Source organism: Caloenas nicobarica, chromosome 30, assembly GCF_036013445.1.
Source record: "Caloenas nicobarica isolate bCalNic1 chromosome 30, bCalNic1.hap1, whole genome shotgun sequence".
Classification (NCBI taxonomy): Eukaryota; Metazoa; Chordata; class Aves; order Columbiformes; family Columbidae; genus Caloenas; species Caloenas nicobarica.
The window spans coordinates 321218-343053 of NC_088274.1; the positions used below are offsets into that span (position 1 = coordinate 321218).

The 21836-nt window shown below is 59.0% G+C and overlaps 2 protein-coding genes across 2 annotated transcripts in view; one reads left to right on the forward strand and one right to left on the reverse strand.

The window, feature by feature from the left end:
- Positions 1 to 21836, forward strand: part of PFAS (phosphoribosylformylglycinamidine synthase) — a 308075-nt gene that overhangs the window by 156508 nt on the left and 129731 nt on the right. The window lies entirely within an intron of this gene.
- LOC135999805 (mucin-19-like) lies at positions 1383 to 20993 on the reverse strand. Its single transcript, XM_065653381.1, has 12 exons — positions 6644 to 20993; positions 6319 to 6507; positions 5593 to 5714; positions 5420 to 5478; positions 4974 to 5122; positions 4796 to 4861; positions 4544 to 4706; positions 4283 to 4444; positions 4099 to 4199; positions 3953 to 4008; positions 3785 to 3854; positions 1383 to 1729 (listed from the first exon to the last, which is right to left on the reverse strand). Exons 1-12 carry the CDS (start codon positions 20991 to 20993, stop codon positions 1383 to 1385), a joined length of 15834 nt encoding a protein of 5277 aa, XP_065509453.1.

The window sequence follows — 21836 nt, forward strand, 5'->3', positions numbered from 1 at the left end:
TATGGGGAGGGATGGGGAAAAGCAGGAGGAGGTTGGCCAAAGAATTTTGGGTTGGTCTTGGGGAGTGGGGGGGGGTGTAGGACATACCCAGTTTCCTTACTGGTGATACTGGGGTGCTGCCTGTGCCCATCTTGGGGGGGATTGGCTTTGGTTTCAACCCCCTCCTTGGGGAGACGACACCAAGTGATGGGTCTTAAGAAACATGAGGGTTTTGGGGGTGTCTTGGTGACCCAAGGGCCGCAGTTCATCAAAGAGGGGGTGTGACGTGGTCCCCACCCACCACGGGCAAAGGTCTTCTCCTGCCGTCTCCATCCTTCCTCCCCAATTCTTCTTCCTCCTCCTTCTCCATGGAACAATTAGGGCTGGGGGGGCTCTTCTTGGGTGTTTTGGGGGGACAAAGGGGGTGTCACAAGGTGGGAGGTGCCACCTTCTCTTGGGTTTCTCCATAGGGTCCATCTTTGCCCCCAACCACCTCCATCCCTTGGCCAAGAAAATCCCTTTCTCTAAGTTTCCATCCCACCCCAACCGCAGGGGTCCACAGGGACGGGTTGGGGGGGTCCACATCACCCCCCATGAGGGCCGGTGTCCCCAAACAGGTGACATTCAGCCCCTACTCACCACCTTATCCAGTCCCACCACTGTGACACGGCCCCAAACCAACGTGTCGTGTCCCCCACAACCCCCCACCCAAGCCAGGAGCTGAGCCCCCATCATCACCCCCACCCCCCATCATCGCCCCCAACCCCCCTCCAGCTTTTCACCAGTTCTCCAACGCCCCTCCCAACATCCCACAATTCCAATTCACCCCCCGCCCACATCCCCCCCACCTCCACAGAGCTTTTAAACCTCATTAAGAGCCCAGCTAATTACATAAGAGCAGCTAATTTAGGAGCAAGACAGCCCAGCCTCAGCTGGAGAACATCAATTAAGAGCAAACTGGCTGGAAAGATGGAGCTTCTTGAAACAGCATGGCTTTTTAAAGTTGCTTTTTTGCCTTTTAGGGTTTTTTTTTTTGATGTTTGCATTGCTGCTTGAGTGCATTTTTTTTTTTAAATGAGGTTTTGGTTTGAATTTCTGTGGGTGTGGGTTTTTTTGTTTGGTTTTTTTTTTTTGGTTTTTTTTTTGAGCTAAATCCAGCTCAAAACAAGTTGCTGAATCTTCCAGGGCAAATTTCCCCAAGAAAAATCTGGATTTGAAGGACGCCGTCAGCATGGTGGGGTCTCCCCATCACTCTCCTCCCTGTGCTGGGGTGACCCCGTGTTTGATCGAGCTCAAGGTTGTCACCACCCTTCACCCCCACCCTTGTCACATCCTGGTTACAAGATCCCTCCCCACTATTGTGACACGGGGTTCCTGGCACCAAACCAACGACGTGAGCGGGTTCACATCTTTCCTTGGAAAAGGAAAGTCCAGGAGATGCCAGGGCAAAGGGTGTGGATAAAGTCCACGGGGAAGAGGAGCAGCTGGAAACAAAACTCCTTCTGATAACGGCATCTTGGTTGAGTTGGAGGACACCCAAGGGGTGGGAACTGCTGGTGGGATGGGACCTCAGGGGGACACAGGACCTCAGTCTCCATGGCCACCAACACTTCTGTGTCCACCACAGACACCACAACCTCTTCGTCCACCGTGACACTGACACACGGCATAACTCCACCAACACCGTCAAAACAAATCTTGGTAGAAAATCCTTCTTGTTGGGGTTCATCCAGTACAAGGACAACATCTGCTGTGGAAGGAGCAACAGCTGGGGGATTGTCCAGGAGCAGAAGGAAGAACCAAAGAGTGACCAGAACCCAAGGAATGTTCTCCCCAACCAGGACACGGTCCCACAGCACCCAAAAATTTGGGCAGAGGCAACAATGTCAGTGTGTACTGACCCCTCTGAGCAAAGTCTGTGGAAGAGCAAGGGATGAAAAGATGACACAGGCCCAGGTAACAACTAAGAGATGGGATAAGAGATGGTTCCAGAGCTTGATCACTCTCAGCTGAGCTGGGCTGAGCTTAAATGTGGCTCCTGGGCCAATGAGCAGAGGGTGGAGGTCCCAGGTGAGGCCCATCAGGGCAATTAAGGCTCGTTAGTGGCTGACGGAGCTCTAGTGTGTGGTGCCCAGTAGAAACGTTAAGGAGTTAGTGGTGGCTTCAAGGCTTGTGTCCAGAGGAAGAGACACAAGAATGGCGCTGATGGTACTGGTTTGTACTGGGACAACCCCAGTGTAAACTGGGGGAGGGAGCAAGAGGCTGTTCCTGCCATTTCTGAGCCCTTTTTCGGGGTGACACCCCCCCAACCACCCAGATCCCCACTCTGTGCACGTGGGGGACCCCCCTACCCCACCCCAGTAGCTCCCAGTTAGAACTGGGACCGTAACCATCCCCACCCCCGGGGTATTTTCAGCCACACTTGGACTTTGTCCCCGCTTCCCCGACACCTCCCGGCTGCCAGATAAGGTGGAAAAAACCAATAAAGTGACTAATTTTAGCGCTCAGGGACAGGGTGTGACTTGGCTGGGGACACGAGTGGTGACACATGATCTTGGGGACACTTCCGCCTCCTGTGGGAAGAGCGGTGACCCCGGGGTGACACCCCCAAGGATCCACTGGGGTGGAGGTGACACTTGGGTGACCCTTCATCACCCCCTTCATGGGCAGTGCCACCTTGGGACCCCTCGATGTCCCCACCATCCACAGGTGGTGCCCTCTTGGATGCTTCTCAATATCCCCTCCATCCCTGGCTGGTGCCACCTTGGGACCCCTCAATGTCCCCACCACCACTTTGGGACCCCTTGATGTCCCCACCAGCCACGTGTGATGTCACCTTGGGACCCATCAATGTCCCCACCAACCCTGGCTGGTGCCACCTTGGGACCCCTCAATGTCCCCCCCCCCACTCTGGGACCCCGCAATGTCCCCCTCCATGGGTAGTGCCACCTTGAGACCCCTCAATGACCCCACCATCCCTGGATGGTACCATTTTGGGACCCCTCAGTGTCCCCACCACCCATGTGTGGTGTCACCTTGGGAACCATCAATGTCCCCACCACCATTTTGGGACCCCTCAATGTCCCCACCACCCATGGCTGGTGCCACCTTGGGACCCCTTGATGTCCCCACCACCGTATTGGGAGCCCTCAATGTCCCCACCACCCATGGCTGGTACCACCTTGGGACCCTCTCAATGTCCCCCCCCAACCATGGCACCCCTCAGTGTCCCCCTCACCATCCCTGGGTGGTGTCACCTTGGGACCCCTCAGTGTCCCCATCCCTGGGTGGTGTCACCTTGGGACCCCTCAATGTCCCCACCACCCATGTGTGGTGCCACCTTGGGACCCCTCAATGTCCCCCCACCCAAAGCCACCACAGCCCGTTGTCCCCGTCCCCGTGGGGGTGGGAAGGGACCGTGGATGAACCTCCGGGCTGATATTTAACCCTGGGGATGGGGACAAGGACAAATTGTCCCACGTGCGTCACCTGTTGGACTTGTACCCTTGGGGTGATCCCATGGCAGCTCCTAATTGCTCACGCACAATTAATTAATCCCCAGTGTTTCCTTTTCTGTTCTGGGGGCAATTTCCATCCCATCACCAGCCCTGTCCCCTGGCCGAGCCCACGTCCCCCCAACAGGACACAGGACCCCCTGAGGTGTCCCCAGAGTCTGCAGAAACAGGCAGGTGACAAAAAAATCAGTGCTTTGTTCAAAAATAAAGTGCAGATGTGAACAGGGAGGAAGAGGATGGTGGGTTCCCCGGTGCTGTCCCCGAGACCCCCACCCACCCCCTGTCCCCACCCCTCGCCACTGGCTCTTGGGTGGATCCTCTCAGGGGGGTGACGATGCGGGTCGGTCGCTGGATGTGGATCTGAGGAGGAAGGAGAGATGGGGATGTCATGGGGGGGTTGTCCCCACCGCGGTGGGTGGGGGGACACAGCGTCAGGGTTCTGGGGACGTGGCACCCACCTCCTGCGTTGTGTCCACCTTCTCTAGGTCGATGTTGGTCCTGGGGGTCTCTGTGGCTGTGGGGTGGAAGGAGAGGTGAGGTGGAGCCCCAGGACCCCCCAGGGGCCACAGGAGCCCCCAACTGACTCCCCAGCCAGCCCCATTACCTTCCCATGATGCTCCCTGGTTGTTGATGGCAAATCCCTGGTCATCGTTCCAGTTCTCGTCCACATTGCAATACAAGTCCAAGCGCGAGGTCAACTTGTCCCTGCGTGATGGGATGGAGATGGGTGAGAACCAGGCGTGGACACCCCCATGGGACCCCCCCCAACCCCACGGGCATGCACTTGCCTGTACTTGTCCCTCTGCCGCTGTGCCCGCACCATGAAGACGGTGAAGATGGCGACGGCCGCGACCAACGTGGCCACCGGCACCCCTATGGCCACCCCCATCTTGCTGATCCGCGAGCTGCAGAATTTGTCTTGGTACCAGAAGACCACCTCGTCAGAGCACCTGGTGGGGACATCCCGGAGGTGACATTGCTGCCGGTGTCACCCCAACCCTGGGGGGACACAGGTTTTTTGGTGGGCAGGTACATGGCGAGGTGCTCACTGGCATTCCGGTCCCGAGCGTGCCACGAGGCACGTGCCGTGGACACAGGGGTAGGGGTTGGCAGATCGGCTGTCACAGTCGCTGATGCAGACGACACCGGCGTCGGTGACAAGGGGGACGTAGTAGGACTGGTAATCCGCTGGGATGTAGCTGGTGCAGACACCTGGGGGTGGAGACACGCGGCTCAGGGGGCACAGGGACGTGGTTTGAGGGGTCCCGGGGTGGGGACAAATGTCCTGTGGCCTCGCTTACTTGTTTCGACCTCGGACACCTCGTAGCTGGTGATGTTGGTGAACGTGGAGTTGAAACAGAAAGAACCTGGGATGGAGAGAGCAGCTGCTGGTGGGAACCCCTGGGCTCAGGTCCCCCCCAGCAAGGACCTTGCCCTGGTGACAACAGACACGTGGGGGTCACCACCAGCGTCACTCACAGTCGTCTCCTTGGCAGGTCTCATTGCAGCCGGTGTAGCTGTCAACGGCGCTGACGAGGTCCTTGGAGATGTTCTCCACCGTCTCGGTGACCGTGGTGCTGGCCAGCACCTTCAGGATGACCATGTAGTTCACCACGATGCTGCCCTGGCTGCAAGGAGAGGGGACACGGGTGGCTCAGTGGTCCCACACTGCAAGGGGCACCCAACTGGGACCAGTTTGGGGTGTCCAGTGTGGAGGGACAGCGCAGCCACCGTTCCATGGGGCTGGAGCATCCCAGAGGAGCCCCAGGGACGGGACATGGTTGTAGGGCTGTGGATGCCCCATCCTTGGGGAGCATCACCTGGAATCGACCCCTGTGGGTCCCTTCAGCCTAAATCACCCCACCAGAGCAGATGGGGAGTCAGCACCCCATAGGACACCCCACCCAGCCTTGGTGGTCACCCACCTCAGCTCATGGATCACCACGTCTTGGTAGCCCTCTATGTTCTTGTAAATCTCCCTCATCTGGAAGACAAAGAGAGACCGTGAGGAGATGTGGGCACCAGCCCCACTGTGCCCCGAATGTCCCCCCGAGGTGTCCCCAGCATGGGGCTGCCCCCAGTGTCGCTGTGCCCTGACCTGCTCCTTGAACTCCTTCTCGAAGTCCCGGAAAGCCTGGGAGGACTTATTTGCGAGGTCCTCAGTGAAATTCCTGTTCTCCACCTTCACCTTCATCTCCACCGTCGCATTCACAGTCACCTCTTCAAGCAGGAGACCCGTAAGTGACAGACCCAGGTGTCCCCATCCCACCCCTGGTGACCATGGTCATGGGACGATATTGGTCCCTCCATGGTGTCCCTATTCCCAGGTTGGTTCCTCCCTGGTGTCCCCATTCCCACGCTGGTCCCTCCATGGTGTCCCCATTCCCAGGCTGATCCCTCCATTGTGTCCCCATTCCCATGTTGGTCCCTCCATGGTGTCCCCATTCCCAGGCTGGTCCCTCCATGGTGTCTCCACTCCCACGTTGGTTCCTCCATGGTGTCTCCATTCCCAGGTCATTCCCTCCATGGTGTCCCCATTCCCACGTTGGTCCCTCCATGGTTTCCCCATTCCCATGTTGATCCCTCCATTGTGTCCCCATTCCCATGTTGTTCCCTCCATGGTGTCCCCATTCCCACGTTGGTCCCTCCATGGTGTCCCCATTCCCAGGCTGGTCCCTCCATGGTGTCCCCATTCCCATGTTGGTCCCTCCATGGTGTCCCCATTCCCAGGTCCGTCCCTCTGAGGTGACCTCAGCCCACTCTGGGGTTGGTGGCCCCCAAGGCAGCCCCGGTGCGGTGTCGCACACCTTGGGGTGGTCCCCACCTTCTTGGACCTCGATGGTCTCCTTGGAGTACTGGCACTCGGTCCCCTGGAAGTTTTCAGGGCACTGGCAAAGGTCATTGACCCAGGTGCCCCCATTTTGGCAGACGGACGTCTCACAGTAGGTGCCGTAGAAACCGCCGGGACAGCGGCACTTGGTGCCGTCCCACGTGCCCCCATTCTGGCATTGACCTGGAAGAGGCACCACAGGACGTGGGTGCCTGGAGAAACCCCAGGGGTGCGAAGGCACCTGGGGAATGTTGGAGGATGGTGGGAGGTCGGGGAGTGGGGACGTGGCCGGGTGGTGCCACCGAGGGGGAAGACTCACCTGCATTGGTGGTGGCCGTGGTGGTTGTGGTGGTGGTGGTGGTTGTGGTGGTCGTTGTGTTGGGGGTGGTGGTAGGCGTAGTGGTGGGGGTGATTGTAGTTGTGGAGGTGGCTGTCGTGGTCGGGGTGCTTGTAGTTGTGGAGATGGTTGTAGTTGTGGGGGTGGTTGTAGTGGTGGGGGTGGTGGTTGGGTTGCTCCTGGTGGTGGAGACTGTTGTAGCGGTGGAGATGGTGGTGGGGATGGTCATAGTTGTAGGAAGGGTGGTGGGAGTGGTTGTAGTGGTGGGAATGGTTGTGGGAGTGGTCGTTGCGGTACGGGGCATCGTTGTAGGAAGGGTGGTGGGGGTGGTCGTAGAGGTGGGGACAGTGGTGGGGATAGTTGTAGTGGTAGGAAAGGTGCTGGGGGTGGTTGTGGGGACACTTGTGGAGGCTGTTGTAGTGGTGGTGACATTGGAGGGGGTGGCCATAGTGGTGGGGATGGTAGTAGGAGTGGTCGTAGTGGTCAGGATGGTGTTCGTAGTGGTGGGGGTGGTGGGGGGGGTGGTCGTAGTGGTTGGGATGGTTGTGGGGGTGGTCGTAGTGGTGGAGATGGTTCTGGGGGTGGTCATAGTGGTTGGGATGGTTGTGGGAGTGGTTGTAGTGGTGAGGGTAGTTGTACTAGTAGGGAGAGTGCTGGGGTTGGTAATAGTGGTAGGAAGGGTGGTAGGGATGGTGGTCATAGTGGTGGAGATGGTGGTGGGAGTGGTCGTAGTGGTGGGGATGGTGGTCGTAGTGATGGAGATAGTAGTGGGGGAGGTCGTAGTGGTGGGGATGGTGGTGGGTATGGTGGTCGTAGTGGTGGAGATAGTAGTGGGGGTGGTCATCGTTGTAGGAAGGGTGGTGGGGGTGGTCATAGTGGTGGGGATGATGGTCACAGTGGTGGGGATGATGGTCACAGTGGTGGGTCTGCTGGTGGGGGTGGTCGTAGTAGTAGCAAGGGTGGTGGAGGTGGACGTGGTGGAGGGGGTGGTCGTGTTGGCAGGGACAATGATGGGGTTGGTCACAGTGGTGAGGACACTGGTGGGGATGGTCATAGTTGTAGAGAGAGTTGTGGGGACACGGGTGGGAGGGGTCGTAGGGATAGGAGGGGTGGTCATACCTGAGGGAATGGTTGTAGTTGCAGGGATGTGGGGGGTGGTGATAAGAGTAGGGGGAAGAGTGGTGGGGGTGGGTGTAGAGTAAGGGACAGTGGTGGGGGTAGCAGATACAGACGTGGATGTGTCCTCAGTGGAGGTGGCAGCAGTGGAGGTGGCTCCACTGGTGGAGAAGGTCGTGGTGGACAATCCTGAGGTGGTGGTGTCTTCTGCGGAGGTGACAGCAGTGGAGGACAGTTGAGTCCTGGTGGGTTCTGTGGAGGTCAGTTGGGTGATGCTGGGAGCTGTAGAGGTCAGTTGGGTGCTCGTGGGAGCTGTGGAGGTCTGGTGGGTGCTGGTGGGTTCTGTGGGGGTCAGTTGGGTGCTGGTGGGTGCCGTGGTGGTCGCTTCTGTGGAAGTGGTGGGCACCAGCATGGAGGTGACCTCAGTGGAGGTGACAGTGATGGAGGTGGCTCTAGTGGAGGAGGAGGTTGTGGAGGAGAGTCCTGAGGTGGTGGTGGCTTCTGTGGAGGTGACTTGGGTGGAGGTGATAGCAGTAGAGGTGACTTGGCTGGTGGTCGGTGCCATGGAGGTCAGTTGGGTGGTGGGAGCTGTGGAGGTCAGCTGGGTGCTGGTGGGTTCTGTGGAGGTGAGTTGGGTGCTGATGGGTGATGTTGTGGTCCCTTCTGCGGAAGTGGTGGATGCTGGCAGGGAAGAGACCTCGGGAGACGTGACAGCAGTGGAGGTCAGTTGGGTACTGGCGGGTGCTGTGGAGCTCGGTTGGGTGCTGGTGGGAGCTGTGGAGGTCTCTTCTGTGGAAGTGGTGGACAGTGACATGGAGGTGACAGTGGTGGAGGTGGCTGCAGTGGAGGAGATGGTTGTAGAGGAGTGTCCTGCGGTGGTGGGGCGATCTGTAGAGGTCAGTTGGGTGGTGGTGGGTGATGTAGAGGTCAGTTGGCTGGTAGATACAGTGGAGGTGTGTTGGGTGGTGGGTTCTGTGGAGGTGACTTCGGTGCTGAGTGCTGTGGAAGGAGGTGCTTTGGAGGTCAGTTGGGTGGTGGTGGGTGCTATGGTGGCATGTTCTGTGGAAGTGGTGGATAGCGACATGGAGGTGACCCCAGTGGAGGTGGCTCCAGTGGAGGAGAAGGCTGTGGAAGAGTGTCCAGAGGTGGTGGGCATGGCCATGGAGGTGACTTGAGTGGAGGTGACAGTGGTGGAGGTCCCCTGGCTGGTGGTTGGTGTTGTGGAGGTCAGTTGTGTGGTGGTGTCTTCTTTGGAGGTGAAGTCAGTGGAGCTGACAGCAGTAGACGTGGCTCCAGTAATGGAGGAGGCTGTAGAAGACAGTTCTAAGGTGGTGGTGACAGAGGTGGAGGTGCCACCAGTGGAGGTGCCAGCGGTGGAGGTCTCCTCAGTGGTCGGAGCGGTGGAGGTGTCCTGAGAGGTGGGAGCTGTGGAGGTCAGATGGATGCTGGTGGATGCTGTGGTGGTCCCTTCCAGCGATGTGGTGGTTACTGTCACGGAGGTGACCTCAGTTGAGGGGACAGTGGTGTAGGAGGGTCCTGAGGTGGTTGAGATGTCCGTGGAGGTGACCTGGGTGGAGGTGATAGCACTGGAGGTCACTTGAGTGGTGGGTGATGAGGACGTCTCTTGTGTGGAAGTGGTTGGTAGCGCCATGGAGGTGAGCTGAGTGGAGGTGCCAGCAGTAGATGTAGCTCCAGTAGAGGAGAAGGCTGTGGTGGTCGATGCTGGGGTGGTGTTGACATCTGTGGAGGTGACCTGAGTGGAGGTGGCAGATGAAGAGGTGGCTCCAGTGGTGGAGAAGGCTGTTGAGGAGGGTCCAAAGGTGGTGGGGACAGTGGTGGAGGTGAGGTGAGTGGAGGGGACAGCGGTGGAGGTGGCCCCAGTGGTGGAGAAGATGGTGGAGGAGGGTCCTGCTGAGGTGGTGGCTTCAGTGGATGTGACATGAGTGGAGGTGACAGTGGTGGAGATCACTTGTGCGATGGGTGCTGTGGAGGTGAGTTGGGTGCTGGTGGGTGATGTTGTGGTCGCTTCTATGGAAGTGTTGGAGAGTGACATGGAGGTGACAGTGGTGGACGTGGCTGCATTGGAGGAGAAGGTTGCGGAGGAGGGTCCTGCGGTGGTGGGGCCATCTGTAGAGGTCAGTTGGGTGGTGGTGGGTGATGTAGATGTCAGTTGGCTGGTAGATACAGTGGAGGTGTGTTGGGTGGTGGCTTCTGTGGAGGTGACTTGGGTGCTGAGTTCTGTGGAAGCAGGTGCTGTGGAGGTCAGTTGGGTGGTGGTGGGTGCTGTGGACGTCAGATGGGTGCTGGTAGGTGCTGTCGTGGTCCCTTCCGATGATGTGGTGGACACTGACATGGAGGTGACCTCAGGGGACGTGGCAGCAGTGGAGGTGACTGCAGTGGTGGAGAAGGGGGTGGAGAAGGGTCCTGAGGTGGTGGTGACCTCAGTAGGGGTGACAGTGGTGGAGGTGCCTTTGGTTGTAGAGAAGACAGTGGAGAGTCCAGAGGTGGAGGGGACATCTGTGGAGCTGACCTGGGTAGGGGTGCCAGCGGTGGAGGTGGTTCCAACAGAGGAGAAGGTTGTGGAGGAGTGTCCAGAGGTGGTGGGCATGACCATGGAGGTGACTTCAGTGGAGGTGACAGTGGTGGAAGAGGGTTCTGAGGTGGTGGGCATGTCCGTGGAGGTGACCTGGGTGGAGATGACAGCACTGGAGGTGACTTGACTGGTGGTGACTTGACTGCTGGTTGGAGCTGTGGAGGTCACTTGGCTGGTGGGTGCTCTGGAGGTGTCCTCCGTGGAAATGGTGGTTGCCGACATGGAGGTGACCTCAGCGGAGGTGACAGCTGTAGAGGTGGCTCCAGTGGTGTGGACGTCCGTGGAGGTGACATCAGTGGCAGTGACAGCAGTGAAGGTGACTTGGCTGTCGGTTGGTGCTGTGGAGGTCAGTTGGGTGGTGGTGGGTGCTGTGGACGTCAGATGGGTACTGGTAGGTGCTGTAGCGGTCCCTTCCGATGATGTGGTGGACACTGACATGGAGGTGACCTCAGGTGACGTGGCAGCGGTGGAGGTGACTCCAGCGGTAGAGAAGGGGGTGGAGAAGGGTTCTGGGGTGGTGGTGACCTCAGTAGGGGTGACAGTGGTGGAGGTGGCTTCGGTTGTAGAGAGGAAAGTGGAGAGTCCAGAGGTGGTGGGGATGTCTGTGGAGCTGACCTGGGTAGAGGTGACAGCGGTGGAGGTGGCTGCAGTGGAGAAGAAGGCTGTGGAGGAGTGTCCAGAGGAGGTGGTCATGACCATGGAGGTGACTTGAGTGGAGGTGACAGGGGTAGAGGTCACCTGGCTGGTGGCTGGTGTTGTGGAGGTCAATTGGGAGGTGGTGCCTTCTGTGGAGGTGAACTCAGTGGAGGTGACAGCAGTAGACATGGCTCCAGTGGTGGAGGAGGCTGTAGAAGACAGTCCTGAGGTGGTGGGGAGAGAGGTGGAGGTGCCAGCAGTGGAGGTGCCAGCAGTGGAGGTCCCCTGAGTGGTGGGAGCTGTGGAGGTCAGATGGGTGCTGGTGGGTGCTGTGGTGGTCCCTTCCAGCGATGTGGTGGTTACTGTCACGGAGGTGACCTCAGTTGAGGGGACAGTGGTGTAGGAGGGTCGTGAGGTGGTTGAGATGTCCGTGGAGGTGACCTGGGTGGAGGTGATAGCACTGGAGGTCACTTGAGTGGTGGGTGATGAGGACGTCTCTTGTGCGGAAGTGGTTGGTAGCGCCATGGAGGTGAGCTGAGTGGAGGTGCCAGCAGTAGATGTAGCTCCAGTAGAGGAGAAGGCTGTGGTGGTCGATCCTGGGCTGGTGTTGACATCTGTGGAGGTGACCTGAGCGGAGGTGGCAGATGAAGAGGTGGCTCCAGTGGTGGAGAAGGCTGTTGAGGAGGGTCCAAAGGTGGTGGGGACAGTGGTGGAGGTGAGGTGAGTGGAGGGGACAGCGGTGGAGGTGGCCCCAGTGGTGGAGAAGATGGTGGAGGAGGGTCCTGCTGAGGTGGTGGCTTCAGTGGATGTGACATGAGTGGAGGTGACAGTGGTGGAGATCACTTGTGCGATGGGTGCTGTGGAGGTGAGTTGGGTGCTGGTGGGTGATGTTGTGGTCGCTTCTATGGAAGTGGTGGAGAGTGACATGGAGGTGACAGTGGTGGACGTGGCTGCATTGGAGGAGAAGGTTGCGGAGGAGGGTCCTGCGGTGGTGGGGCCATCTGTAGAGGTCAGTTGAGTGGTGGTGGGTGATGTAGATGTCAGTTGGCTGGTAGATACAGTGGAGGTGTGTTGGGTGGTGGGTTCTGTGGAGGTGACTTGGGTGCTGAGTTCTGTGGAAGCAGGTGCTGTGGAGGTCAGTTGGGTGGTGGTGGGTGCTGTGGACGTCAGATGGGTGCTGGTAGGTGCTGTCGTGGTCCCTTCCGATGATGTGGTGGACACTGACATGGAGGTGACCTCAGGGGACGTGGCAGCAGTGGAGGTGACTGCAGTGGTGGAGAAGGGGGTGGAGAAGGGTCCTGAGGTGGTGGTGACCTCAGTAGGGGTGACAGTGGTGGAGGTGCCTTTGGTTGTAGAGAAGACAGTGGAGAGTCCAGAGGTGGAGGGGACATCTGTGGAGCTGACCTGGGTAGGGGTGCCAGCGGTGGAGGTGGTTCCAACAGAGGAGAAGGTTGTGGAGGAGTGTCCAGAGGTGGTGGGCATGACCATGGAGGTGACTTGAGTGGAGGTGACAGTGGTGGAAGAGGGTTCTGAGGTGGTGGGCATGTCCGTGGAGGTGACCTGGGTGGAGATGACAGCACTGGAGGTGACTTGACTGGTGGTGACTTGAGTGCTGGTTGGAGCTGTGGAGGTCACTTGGCTGGTGGGTGCTGTGGAGGTCTCTTCCGTGGAAATGGTGGGTACCGACATGGAGGTGACCTCAGCGGAGGTGACAGCTGTGGAGGTGGCTCCAGTGGTGTGGACGTCCGTGGAGGTGACATCAGTGGCAGTGACAGCAGTGAAGGTGACTTGGCTGTCGGTTGGTGCTGTGGAGGTCAGTTGGGTGGTGGTGGGTGCTGTGGACGTCAGATGGGTACTGGTAGGTGCTGTAGCGGTCCCTTCCGATGATGTGGTGGACACTGACATGGAGGTGACCTCAGGTGACGTGGCAGCGGTGGAGGTGACTCCAGCGGTAGAGAAGGGGGTGGAGAAGGGTTCTGAGGTGGTGGTGACCTCAGTAGGGGTGACAGTGGTGGAGGTGGCTTCAGTTGTAGAGAAGACAGTGGAGAGTCCAGAGGTGGTGGGGATGTCTGTGGAGCTGACCTGGGTAGAGGTGACAGTGGTGGAGGTGGCTGCAGTGGAGGAGAAGGCTGTGGAGGAGTGTCCAGAGGAGGTGGTCATGACCATGGAGGTGACTTGAGTGGAGGTGACAGGGGTGGAGGTCACCTGGCTGGTGGCTGGTGTTGTGGAGGTCAATTGGGAGGTGGTGGCTTCTGTGGAGGTGAACTCAGTGGAGGTGACAGCAGTAGACATGGCTCCAGTGGTGGAGGAGGCTGTAGAAGACAGTCCTGAGGTGGTGGGGAGAGAGGTGGAGGTGCCAGCAGTGGAGGTGCCAGCAGTGGAGGTCCCCTGAGTGGTGGGAGCTGTGGAGGTCAGATGGGTGGTGGTGGGTGCTGTGGTGGTCCCTTCCAGCGATGTGGTGGTTACTGTCACGGAGGTGACCTCAGTTGAGGGGCCAGTGGTGTAGGAGGGTCGTGAGGTGGTTGAGATGTCCGTGGAGGTGACCTGGGTGGAGGTGATAGCACTGGAGGTCACTTGAGTGGCGGGTGATGAGGACGTCTCTTGTGCGGAAGTGGTTGGTAGCGCCATGGAGGTGAGCTGAGTGGAGGTGCCAGCAGTAGATGTAGCTCCAGTAGAGGAGAAGGCTGTGGTGGTCGATCCTGGGGTGGTGTTGACATCTGTGGAGGTGACCTGAGTGGAGGTGGCAGATGAAGAGGTGGCTCCAGTGGTGGAGAAGGCTGTTGAGGAGGGTCCAAAGGTGGTGGGGACAGTGGTGGAGGTGAGGTGAGTGGAGGGGACAGCGGTGGAGGTGGCCCCAGTGGTGGAGAAGATGGTGGAGGAGGGTCCTGCTGAGGTGGTGGCTTCAGTGGATGTGACATGAGTGGAGGTGACAGTGGTGGAGATCACTTGTGCGATGGGTGCTGTGGAGGTGAGTTGGGTGCTGGTGGGTGATGTTGTGGTCGCTTCTATGGAAGTGGTGGAGAGTGACATGGAGGTGACAGTGGTGGACGTGGCTGCATTGGAGGAGAAGGTTGCGGAGGAGGGTCCTGCGGTGGTGGGGCCATCTGTAGAGGTCAGTTGAGTGGTGGTGGGTGATGTAGATGTCAGTTGGCTGGTAGATACAGTGGAGGTGTGTTGGGTGGTGGCTTCTGTGGAGGTGACTTGGGTGCTGAGTTCTGTGGAAGCAGGTGCTGTGGAGGTCAGTTGGGTGGTGGTGGGTGCTGTGGACGTCAGATGGGTGCTGGTAGGTGCTGTCGTGGTCCCTTCCGATGATGTGGTGGACACTGACATGGAGGTGACCTCAGGGGACGTGGCAGCAGTGGAGGTGACTGCAGTGGTGGAGAAGGGGGTGGAGAAGGGTCCTGAGGTGGTGGTGACCTCAGTAGGGGTGACAGTGGTGGAGGTGCCTTTGGTTGTAGAGAAGACAGTGGAGAGTCCAGAGGTGGAGGGGACATCTGTGGAGCTGACCTGGGTAGGGGTGCCAGCGGTGGAGGTGGTTCCAACAGAGGAGAAGGTTGTGGAGGAGTGTCCAGAGGTGGTGGGCATGACCATGGAGGTGACTTGAGTGGAGGTGACAGTGGTGGAAGAGGGTTCTGAGGTGGTGGGCATGTCCGTGGAGGTGACCTGGGTGGAGATGACAGCACTGGAGGTGACTTGACTGGTGGTGACTTGAGTGCTGGTTGGAGCTGTGGAGGTCACTTGGCTGGTGGGTGCTGTGGAGGTCTCTTCCGTGGAAATGGTGGGTACCGACATGGAGGTGACCTCAGCGGAGGTGACAGCTGTGGAGGTGGCTCCAGTGGTGTGGACGTCCGTGGAGGTGACATCAGTGGCAGTGACAGCAGTGAAGGTGACTTGGCTGTCGGTTGGTGCTGTGGAGGTCAGTTGGGTGGTGGTGGGTGCTGTGGACGTCAGATGGGTACTGGTAGGTGCTGTAGCGGTCCCTTCCGATGATGTGGTGGACACTGACATGGAGGTGACCTCAGGTGACGTGGCAGCGGTGGAGGTGACTCCAGCGGTAGAGAAGGGGGTGGAGAAGGGTTCTGAGGTGGTGGTGACCTCAGTAGGGGTGACAGTGGTGGAGGTGGCTTCAGTTGTAGAGAAGACAGTGGAGAGTCCAGAGGTGGTGGGGATGTCTGTGGAGCTGACCTGGGTAGAGGTGACAGTGGTGGAGGTGGCTGCAGTGGAGGAGAAGGCTGTGGAGGAGTGTCCAGAGGAGGTGGTCATGACCATGGAGGTGACTTGAGTGGAGGTGACAGGGGTGGAGGTCACCTGGCTGGTGGCTGGTGTTGTGGAGGTCAATTGGGAGGTGGTGGCTTCTGTGGAGGTGAACTCAGTGGAGGTGACAGCAGTAGACATGGCTCCAGTGGTGGAGGAGGCTGTAGAAGACAGTCCTGAGGTGGTGGGGAGAGAGGTGGAGGTGCCAGCAGTGGAGGTGCCAGCAGTGGAGGTCCCCTGAGTGGTGGGAGCTGTGGAGGTCAGATGGGTGGTGGTGGGTGCTGTGGTGGTCCCTTCCAGCGATGTGGTGGTTACTGTCACGGAGGTGACCTCAGTTGAGGGGCCAGTGGTGTAGGAGGGTCGTGAGGTGGTTGAGATGTCCGTGGAGGTGACCTGGGTGGAGGTGATAGCACTGGAGGTCACTTGAGTGGCGGGTGATGAGGACGTCTCTTGCGTGGAAGTGGTTGGTAGCGCCATGGAGGTGAGCTGAGTGGAGGTGCCAGCAGTAGATGTAGCTCCAGTAGAGGAGAAGGCTGTGGTGGTCGATCCTGGGGTGGTGTTGACATCTGTGGAGGTGACCTGAGTGGAGGTGGCAGATGAAGAGGTGGCTCCAGTGGTGGAGAAGGCTGTTGAGGAGGGTCCAAAGGTGGTGGGGACAGTGGTGGAGGTGAGGTGAGTGGAGGGGACAGCGGTGGAGGTGGCCCCAGTGGTGGAGAAGATGGTGGAGGAGGGTCCTGCTGAGGTGGTGGCTTCAGTGGATGTGACATGAGTGGAGGTGACAGTGGTGGAGATCACTTGTGCGATGGGTTCTGTGGAGGTGAGCTGGGTGCTGGTGGGTGATGTTGTGGTCGCTTCTATGGAAGTGGTGGAGAGTGACATGGAGGTGACAGTGGTGGACGTGGCTGCATTGGAGGAGAAGGTTGCGGAGGAGGGTCCTGCGGTGGTGGGGCCATCTGTAGAGGTCAGTTGGGTGGTGGTGGGTGATGTAGATGTCAGTTGGCTGGTAGATACAGTGGAGGTGTGTTGGGTGGTGGCTTCTGTGGAGGTGACTTGGGTGCTGAGTTCTGTGGAAGCAGGTGCTGTGGAGGTCAGTTGGGTGGTGGTGGGTGCTGTGGACGTCAGATGGGTGCTGGTAGGTGCTGTCGTGGTCCCTTCCGATGATGTGGTGGACACTGACATGGAGGTGACCTCAGGGGACGTGGCAGCAGTGGAGGTGACTGCAGTGGTGGAGAAGGGGGTGGAGAAGGGTCCTGAGGTGGTGGTGACCTCAGTAGGGGTGACAGTGGTGGAGGTGCCTTTGGTTGTAGAGAAGACAGTGGAGAGTCCAGAGGTGGAGGGGACATCTGTGGAGCTGACCTGGGTAGGGGTGCCAGCGGTGGAGGTGGTTCCAACAGAGGAGAAGGTTGTGGAGGAGTGTCCAGAGGTGGTGGGCATGACCATGGAGGTGACTTCAGTGGAGGTGACAGTGGTGGAAGAGGGTTCTGAGGTGGTGGGCATGTCCGTGGAGGTGACCTGGGTGGAGATGACAGCACTGGAGGTGACTTGACTGGTGGTGACTTGAGTGCTGGTTGGAGCTGTGGAGGTCACTTGGCTGGTGGGTGCTGTGGAGGTCTCCTCCGTGGAAATGGTGGTTGCCGACATGGAGGTGACCTCAGCGGAGGTGACAGCTGTGGAGGTGGCTCCAGTGGTGTGGACGTCCGTGGAGGTGACATCAGTGGCAGTGACAGCAGTGAAGGTGACTTGGCTGTCGGTTGGTGCTGTGGAGGTCAGTTGGGTGGTGGTGGGTGCTTTGGACGTCAGATGGGTACTGGTAGGTGCTGTAGCGGTCCCTTCCGATGATGTGGTGGACACTGACATGGAGGTGACCTCAGGTGACGTGGCAGCGGTGGAGGTGACTGCAGTGGTGGAGAAGGGGGTGGAGAAGGGTCCTGAGGTGGTGGTGACCTCAGTAGGGGTGACAGTGGTGGAGGTGCCTTTGGTTGTAGAGAAGACAGTGGAGAGTCCAGAGGTGGAGGGGACATCTGTGGAGCTGACCTGGGTAGGGGTGCCAGCGGTGGAGGTGGTTCCAACAGAGGAGAAGGTTGTGGAGGAGTGTCCAGAGGTGGTGGGCATGACCATGGAGGTGACTTGAGTGGAGGTGACAGTGGTGGAAGAGGGTTCTGAGGTGGTGGGCATGTCCGTGGAGGTGACCTGGGTGGAGATGACAGCACTGGAGGTGACTTGACTGGTGGTGACTTGAGTGCTGGTTGGAGCTGTGGAGGTCACTTGGGTGGTGGGTGCTCTGGAGGTGTCCTCCGTGGAAATGGTGGTTGCCGACATGGAGGTGACCTCAGCGTAGGTGACAGCTGTGGAGGTGGCTCCAGTGGTGTGGACGTCCGTGGAGGTGACATCAGTGGCAGTGACAGCAGTGAAGGTGACTTGGCTGTCGGTTGGTGCTGTGGAGGTCAGTTGGGTGGTGGTGGGTGCTGTGGACGTCAGATGGGTACTGGTAGGTGCTGTCGCGGTCCCTTCCGATGATGTGGTGGACACTGACATGGAGGTGACCTCAGGTGACGTGGCAGCGGTGGAGGTGACTCCAGCGGTAGAGAAGGGGGTGGAGAAGGGTTCTGAGGTGGTGGTGACCTCAGTAGGGGTGACAGTGGTGGAGGTGGCTTCGGTTGTAGAGAAGACAGTGGAGAGTCCAGAGGTGGTGGGGATGTCTGTGGAGCTGACCTGGGTAGAGGTGACAGCGGTGGAGGTGGCTGCAGTGGAGGAGAAGGCTGTGGAGGAGTGTCCAGAGGAGGTGGTCATGACCATGGAGGTGACTTGAGTGGAGGTGACAGGGGTAGAGGTCACCTGGCTGGTGGCTGGTGTTGTGGAGGTCAATTGGGAGGTGGTGGCTTCTGTGGAGGTGAACTCAGTGGAGGTGACAGCAGTAGACATGGCTCCAGTGGTGGAGGAGGCTGTAGAAGACAGTCCTGAGGTGGTGGGGAGAGAGGTGGAGGTGCCAGCAGTGGAGGTGCCAGCAGTGGAGGTCCCCTGAGTGGTGGGAGCTGTGGAGGTCAGATGGGTGCTGGTGGGTGCTGTGGTGGTCCCTTCCAGCGATGTGGTGGTTACTGTCACGGAGGTGACCTCAGTTGAGGGGCCAGTGGTGTAGGAGGGTCGTGAGGTGGTTGAGATGTCCGTGGAGGTGACCTGGGTGGAGGTGATAGCACTGGAGGTCACTTGAGTGGTGGGTGATGAGGACGTCTCTTGTGCGGAAGTGGTTGGTAGCGCCATGGAGGTGAGCTGAGTGGAGGTGCCAGCAGTAGATGTAGCTCCAGTAGAGGAGAAGGCTGTGGTGGTCGATCCTGGGCTGGTGTTGACATCTGTGGAGGTGACCTGAGCGGAGGTGGCAGATGAAGAGGTGGCTCCAGTGGTGGAGAAGGCTGTTGAGGAGGGTCCAAAGGTGGTGGGGACAGTGGTGGAGGTGAGGTGAGTGGAGGGGACAGCGGTGGAGGTGGCCCCAGTGGTGGAGAAGATGGTGGAGGAGGGTCCTGCTGAGGTGGTGGCTTCAGTGGATGTGACATGAGTGGAGGTGACAGTGGTGGAGATCACTTGTGCGATGGGTGCTGTGGAGGTGAGTTGGGTGCTGGTGGGTGATGTTGTGGTCGCTTCTATGGAAGTGTTGGAGAGTGACATGGAGGTGACAGTGGTGGACGTGGCTGCATTGGAGGAGAAGGTTGCGGAGGAGGGTCCTGCGGTGGTGGGGCCATCTGTAGAGGTCAGTTGGGTGGTGGTGGGTGATGTAGATGTCAGTTGGCTGGTAGATACAGTGGAGGTGTGTTGGGTGGTGGGTTCTGTGGAGGTGACTTGGGTGCTGAGTTCTGTGGAAGCAGGTGCTGTGGACGTCAGATGGGTGCTGGTAGGTGCTGTCGTGGTCCCTTCCGATGATGTGGTGGACACTGACATGGAGGTGACCTCAGGTGACGTGGCAGCAGTGGAGGTGACTGCAGTGGTGGAGAAGGGGGTGGAGAAGGGTCCTGAAGTGGTGGTGACCTCAGTAGGGGTGACAGTGGTGGAGGTGCCTTTGGTTGTAGAGAAGACAGTGGAGAGTCCAGAGGTGGAGGGGACATCTGTGGAGCTGACCTGGGTAGGGGTGCCAGCGGTGGAGGTGGTTCCAACAGAGGAGAAGGTTGTGGAGGAGTGTCCAGAGGTGGTGGGCATGACCATGGAGGTGACTTGAGTGGAGGTGACAGTGGTGGAAGAGGGTTCTGAGGTGGTGGGCATGTCCGTGGAGGTGACCTGGGTGGAGATGACAGCACTGGAGGTGACTTGACTGGTGGTGACTTGAGTGCTGGTTGGAGCTGTGGAGGTCACTTGGCTGGTGGGTGCTGTGGAGGTCTCCTCCGTGGAAATGGTGGTTGCCGACATGGAGGTGACCTCAGCGGAGGTGACAGCTGTGGAGGTGGCTCCAGTGGTGTGGACGTCCGTGGAGGTGACATCAGTGGCAGTGACAGCAGTGAAGGTGACTTGGCTGTCGGTTGGTGCTGTGGAGGTCAGTTGGGTGGTGGTGGGTGCTTTGGACGTCAGATGGGTACTGGTAGGTGCTGTAGCGGTCCCTTCCGATGATGTGGTGGACACTGACATGGAGGTGACCTCAGGTGACGTGGCAGCGGTGGAGGTGACTCCAGCGGTAGAGAAGGGGGAGGAGAAGGGTTCTGAGGTGGTGGTGACCTCAGTAGGGGTGACAGTGGTGGAGGTGGCTTCGGTTGTAGAGAGGACAGTGGAGAGTCCAGAGGTGGTGGGGATGTCTGTGGAGCTGACCTGGGTAGAGGTGACAGCGGTGGAGGTGGCTGCAGTGGAGGAGAAGGCTGTGGAGGAGTGTCCAGAGGAGGTGGTCATGACCATGGAGGTGACTTGAGTGGAGGTGACAGGGGTGGAGGTCACCTGGCTGGTGGCTGGTGTTGTGGAGGTCAATTGGGAGGTGGTGGCTTCTGTGGAGGTGAACTCAGTGGAGGTGACAGCAGTAGACATGGCTCCAGTGGTGGAGGAGGCTGTAGAAGACAGTCCTGAGGTGGTGGGGGGAGAGGTGGAGGTGCCAGCAGTGGAGGTGCCAGCAGTGGAGGTCCCCTGAGTGGTGGGAGCTGTGGAGGTCAGATGGGTGGTGGTGGGTGCTGTGGTGGTCCCTTCCAGCGATGTGGTGGTTACTGTCACGGAGGTGACCTCAGTTGAGGGGCCAGTGGTGTAGGAGGGTCGTGAGGTGGTTGAGATGTCCGTGGAGGTGACCTGGGTGGAGGTGATAGCACTGGAGGTCACTTGAGTGGTGGGTGATGAGGACGTCTCTTGTGCGGAAGTGGTTGGTAGCGCCATGGAGGTGAGCTGAGTGGAGGTGCCAGCAGTAGATGTAGCTCCAGTAGAGGAGAAGGCTGTGGTGGTCGATGCTGGGGTGGTGTTGACATCTGTGGAGGTGACCTGAGTGGAGGTGGCAGATGAAGAGGTGGCTCCAGTGGTGGAGAAGGCTGTTGAGGAGGGTCCAAAGGTGGTGGGGACAGTGGTGGAGGTGAGGTCAGTGGAGGGGACAGCGGTGGAGGTGGCCCCAGTGGTGGAGAAGATGGTGGAGGAGGGTCCTGCTGAGGTGGTGGCTTCAGTGGATGTGACATGAGTGGAGGTGACAGTGGTGGAGATCACTTGTGCGATGGGTGCTGTGGAGGTGAGTTGGGTGCTGGTGGGTGATGTTGTGGTCGCTTCTATGGAAGTGTTGGAGAGTGACATGGAGGTGACAGTGGTGGACGTGGCTGCATTGGAGGAGAAGGTTGCGGAGGAGGGTCCTGCGGTGGTGGGGCCATCTGTAGAGGTCAGTTGGGTGGTGGTGGGTGATGTAGATGTCAGTTGGCTGGTAGATACAGTGGAGGTGTGTTGGGTGGTGGGTTCTGTGGAGGTGACTTGGGTGCTGAGTTCTGTGGAAGCAGGTGCTGTGGAGGTCAGTTGGGTGGTGGTGGGTGCTGTGGACGTCAGATGGGTGCTGGTAGGTGCTGTCGTGGTCCCTTCCGATGATGTGGTGGACACTGACATGGAGGTGACCTCAGGGGACGTGGCAGCAGTGGAGGTGACTGCAGTGGTGGAGAAGGGGGTGGAGAAGGGTCCTGAGGTGGTGGTGACCTCAGTAGGGGTGACAGTGGTGGAGGTGCCTTTGGTTGTAGAGAAGACAGTGGAGAGTCCAGAGGTGGAGGGGACATCTGTGGAGCTGACCTGGGTAGGGGTGCCAGCGGTGGAGGTGGTTCCAACAGAGGAGAAGGTTGTGGAGGAGTGTCCAGAGGTGGTGGGCATGACCATGGAGGTGACTTCAGTGGAGGTGACAGTGGTGGAAGAGGGTTCAGAGGTGGTGGGCATGTCCGTGGAGGTGACCTGGGTGGAGATGACAGCACTGGAGGTGACTTGACTGGTGGTGACTTGAGTGCTGGTTGGAGCTGTGGAGGTCACTTGGCTGGTGGGTGCTGTGGAGGTCTCTTCCGTGGAAATGGTGGGTACCGACATGGAGGTGACCTCAGCAGAGGTGACAGCTGTGGAGGTGGCTCCAGTGGTGTGGACGTCCGTGGAGGTGACATCAGTGGCAGT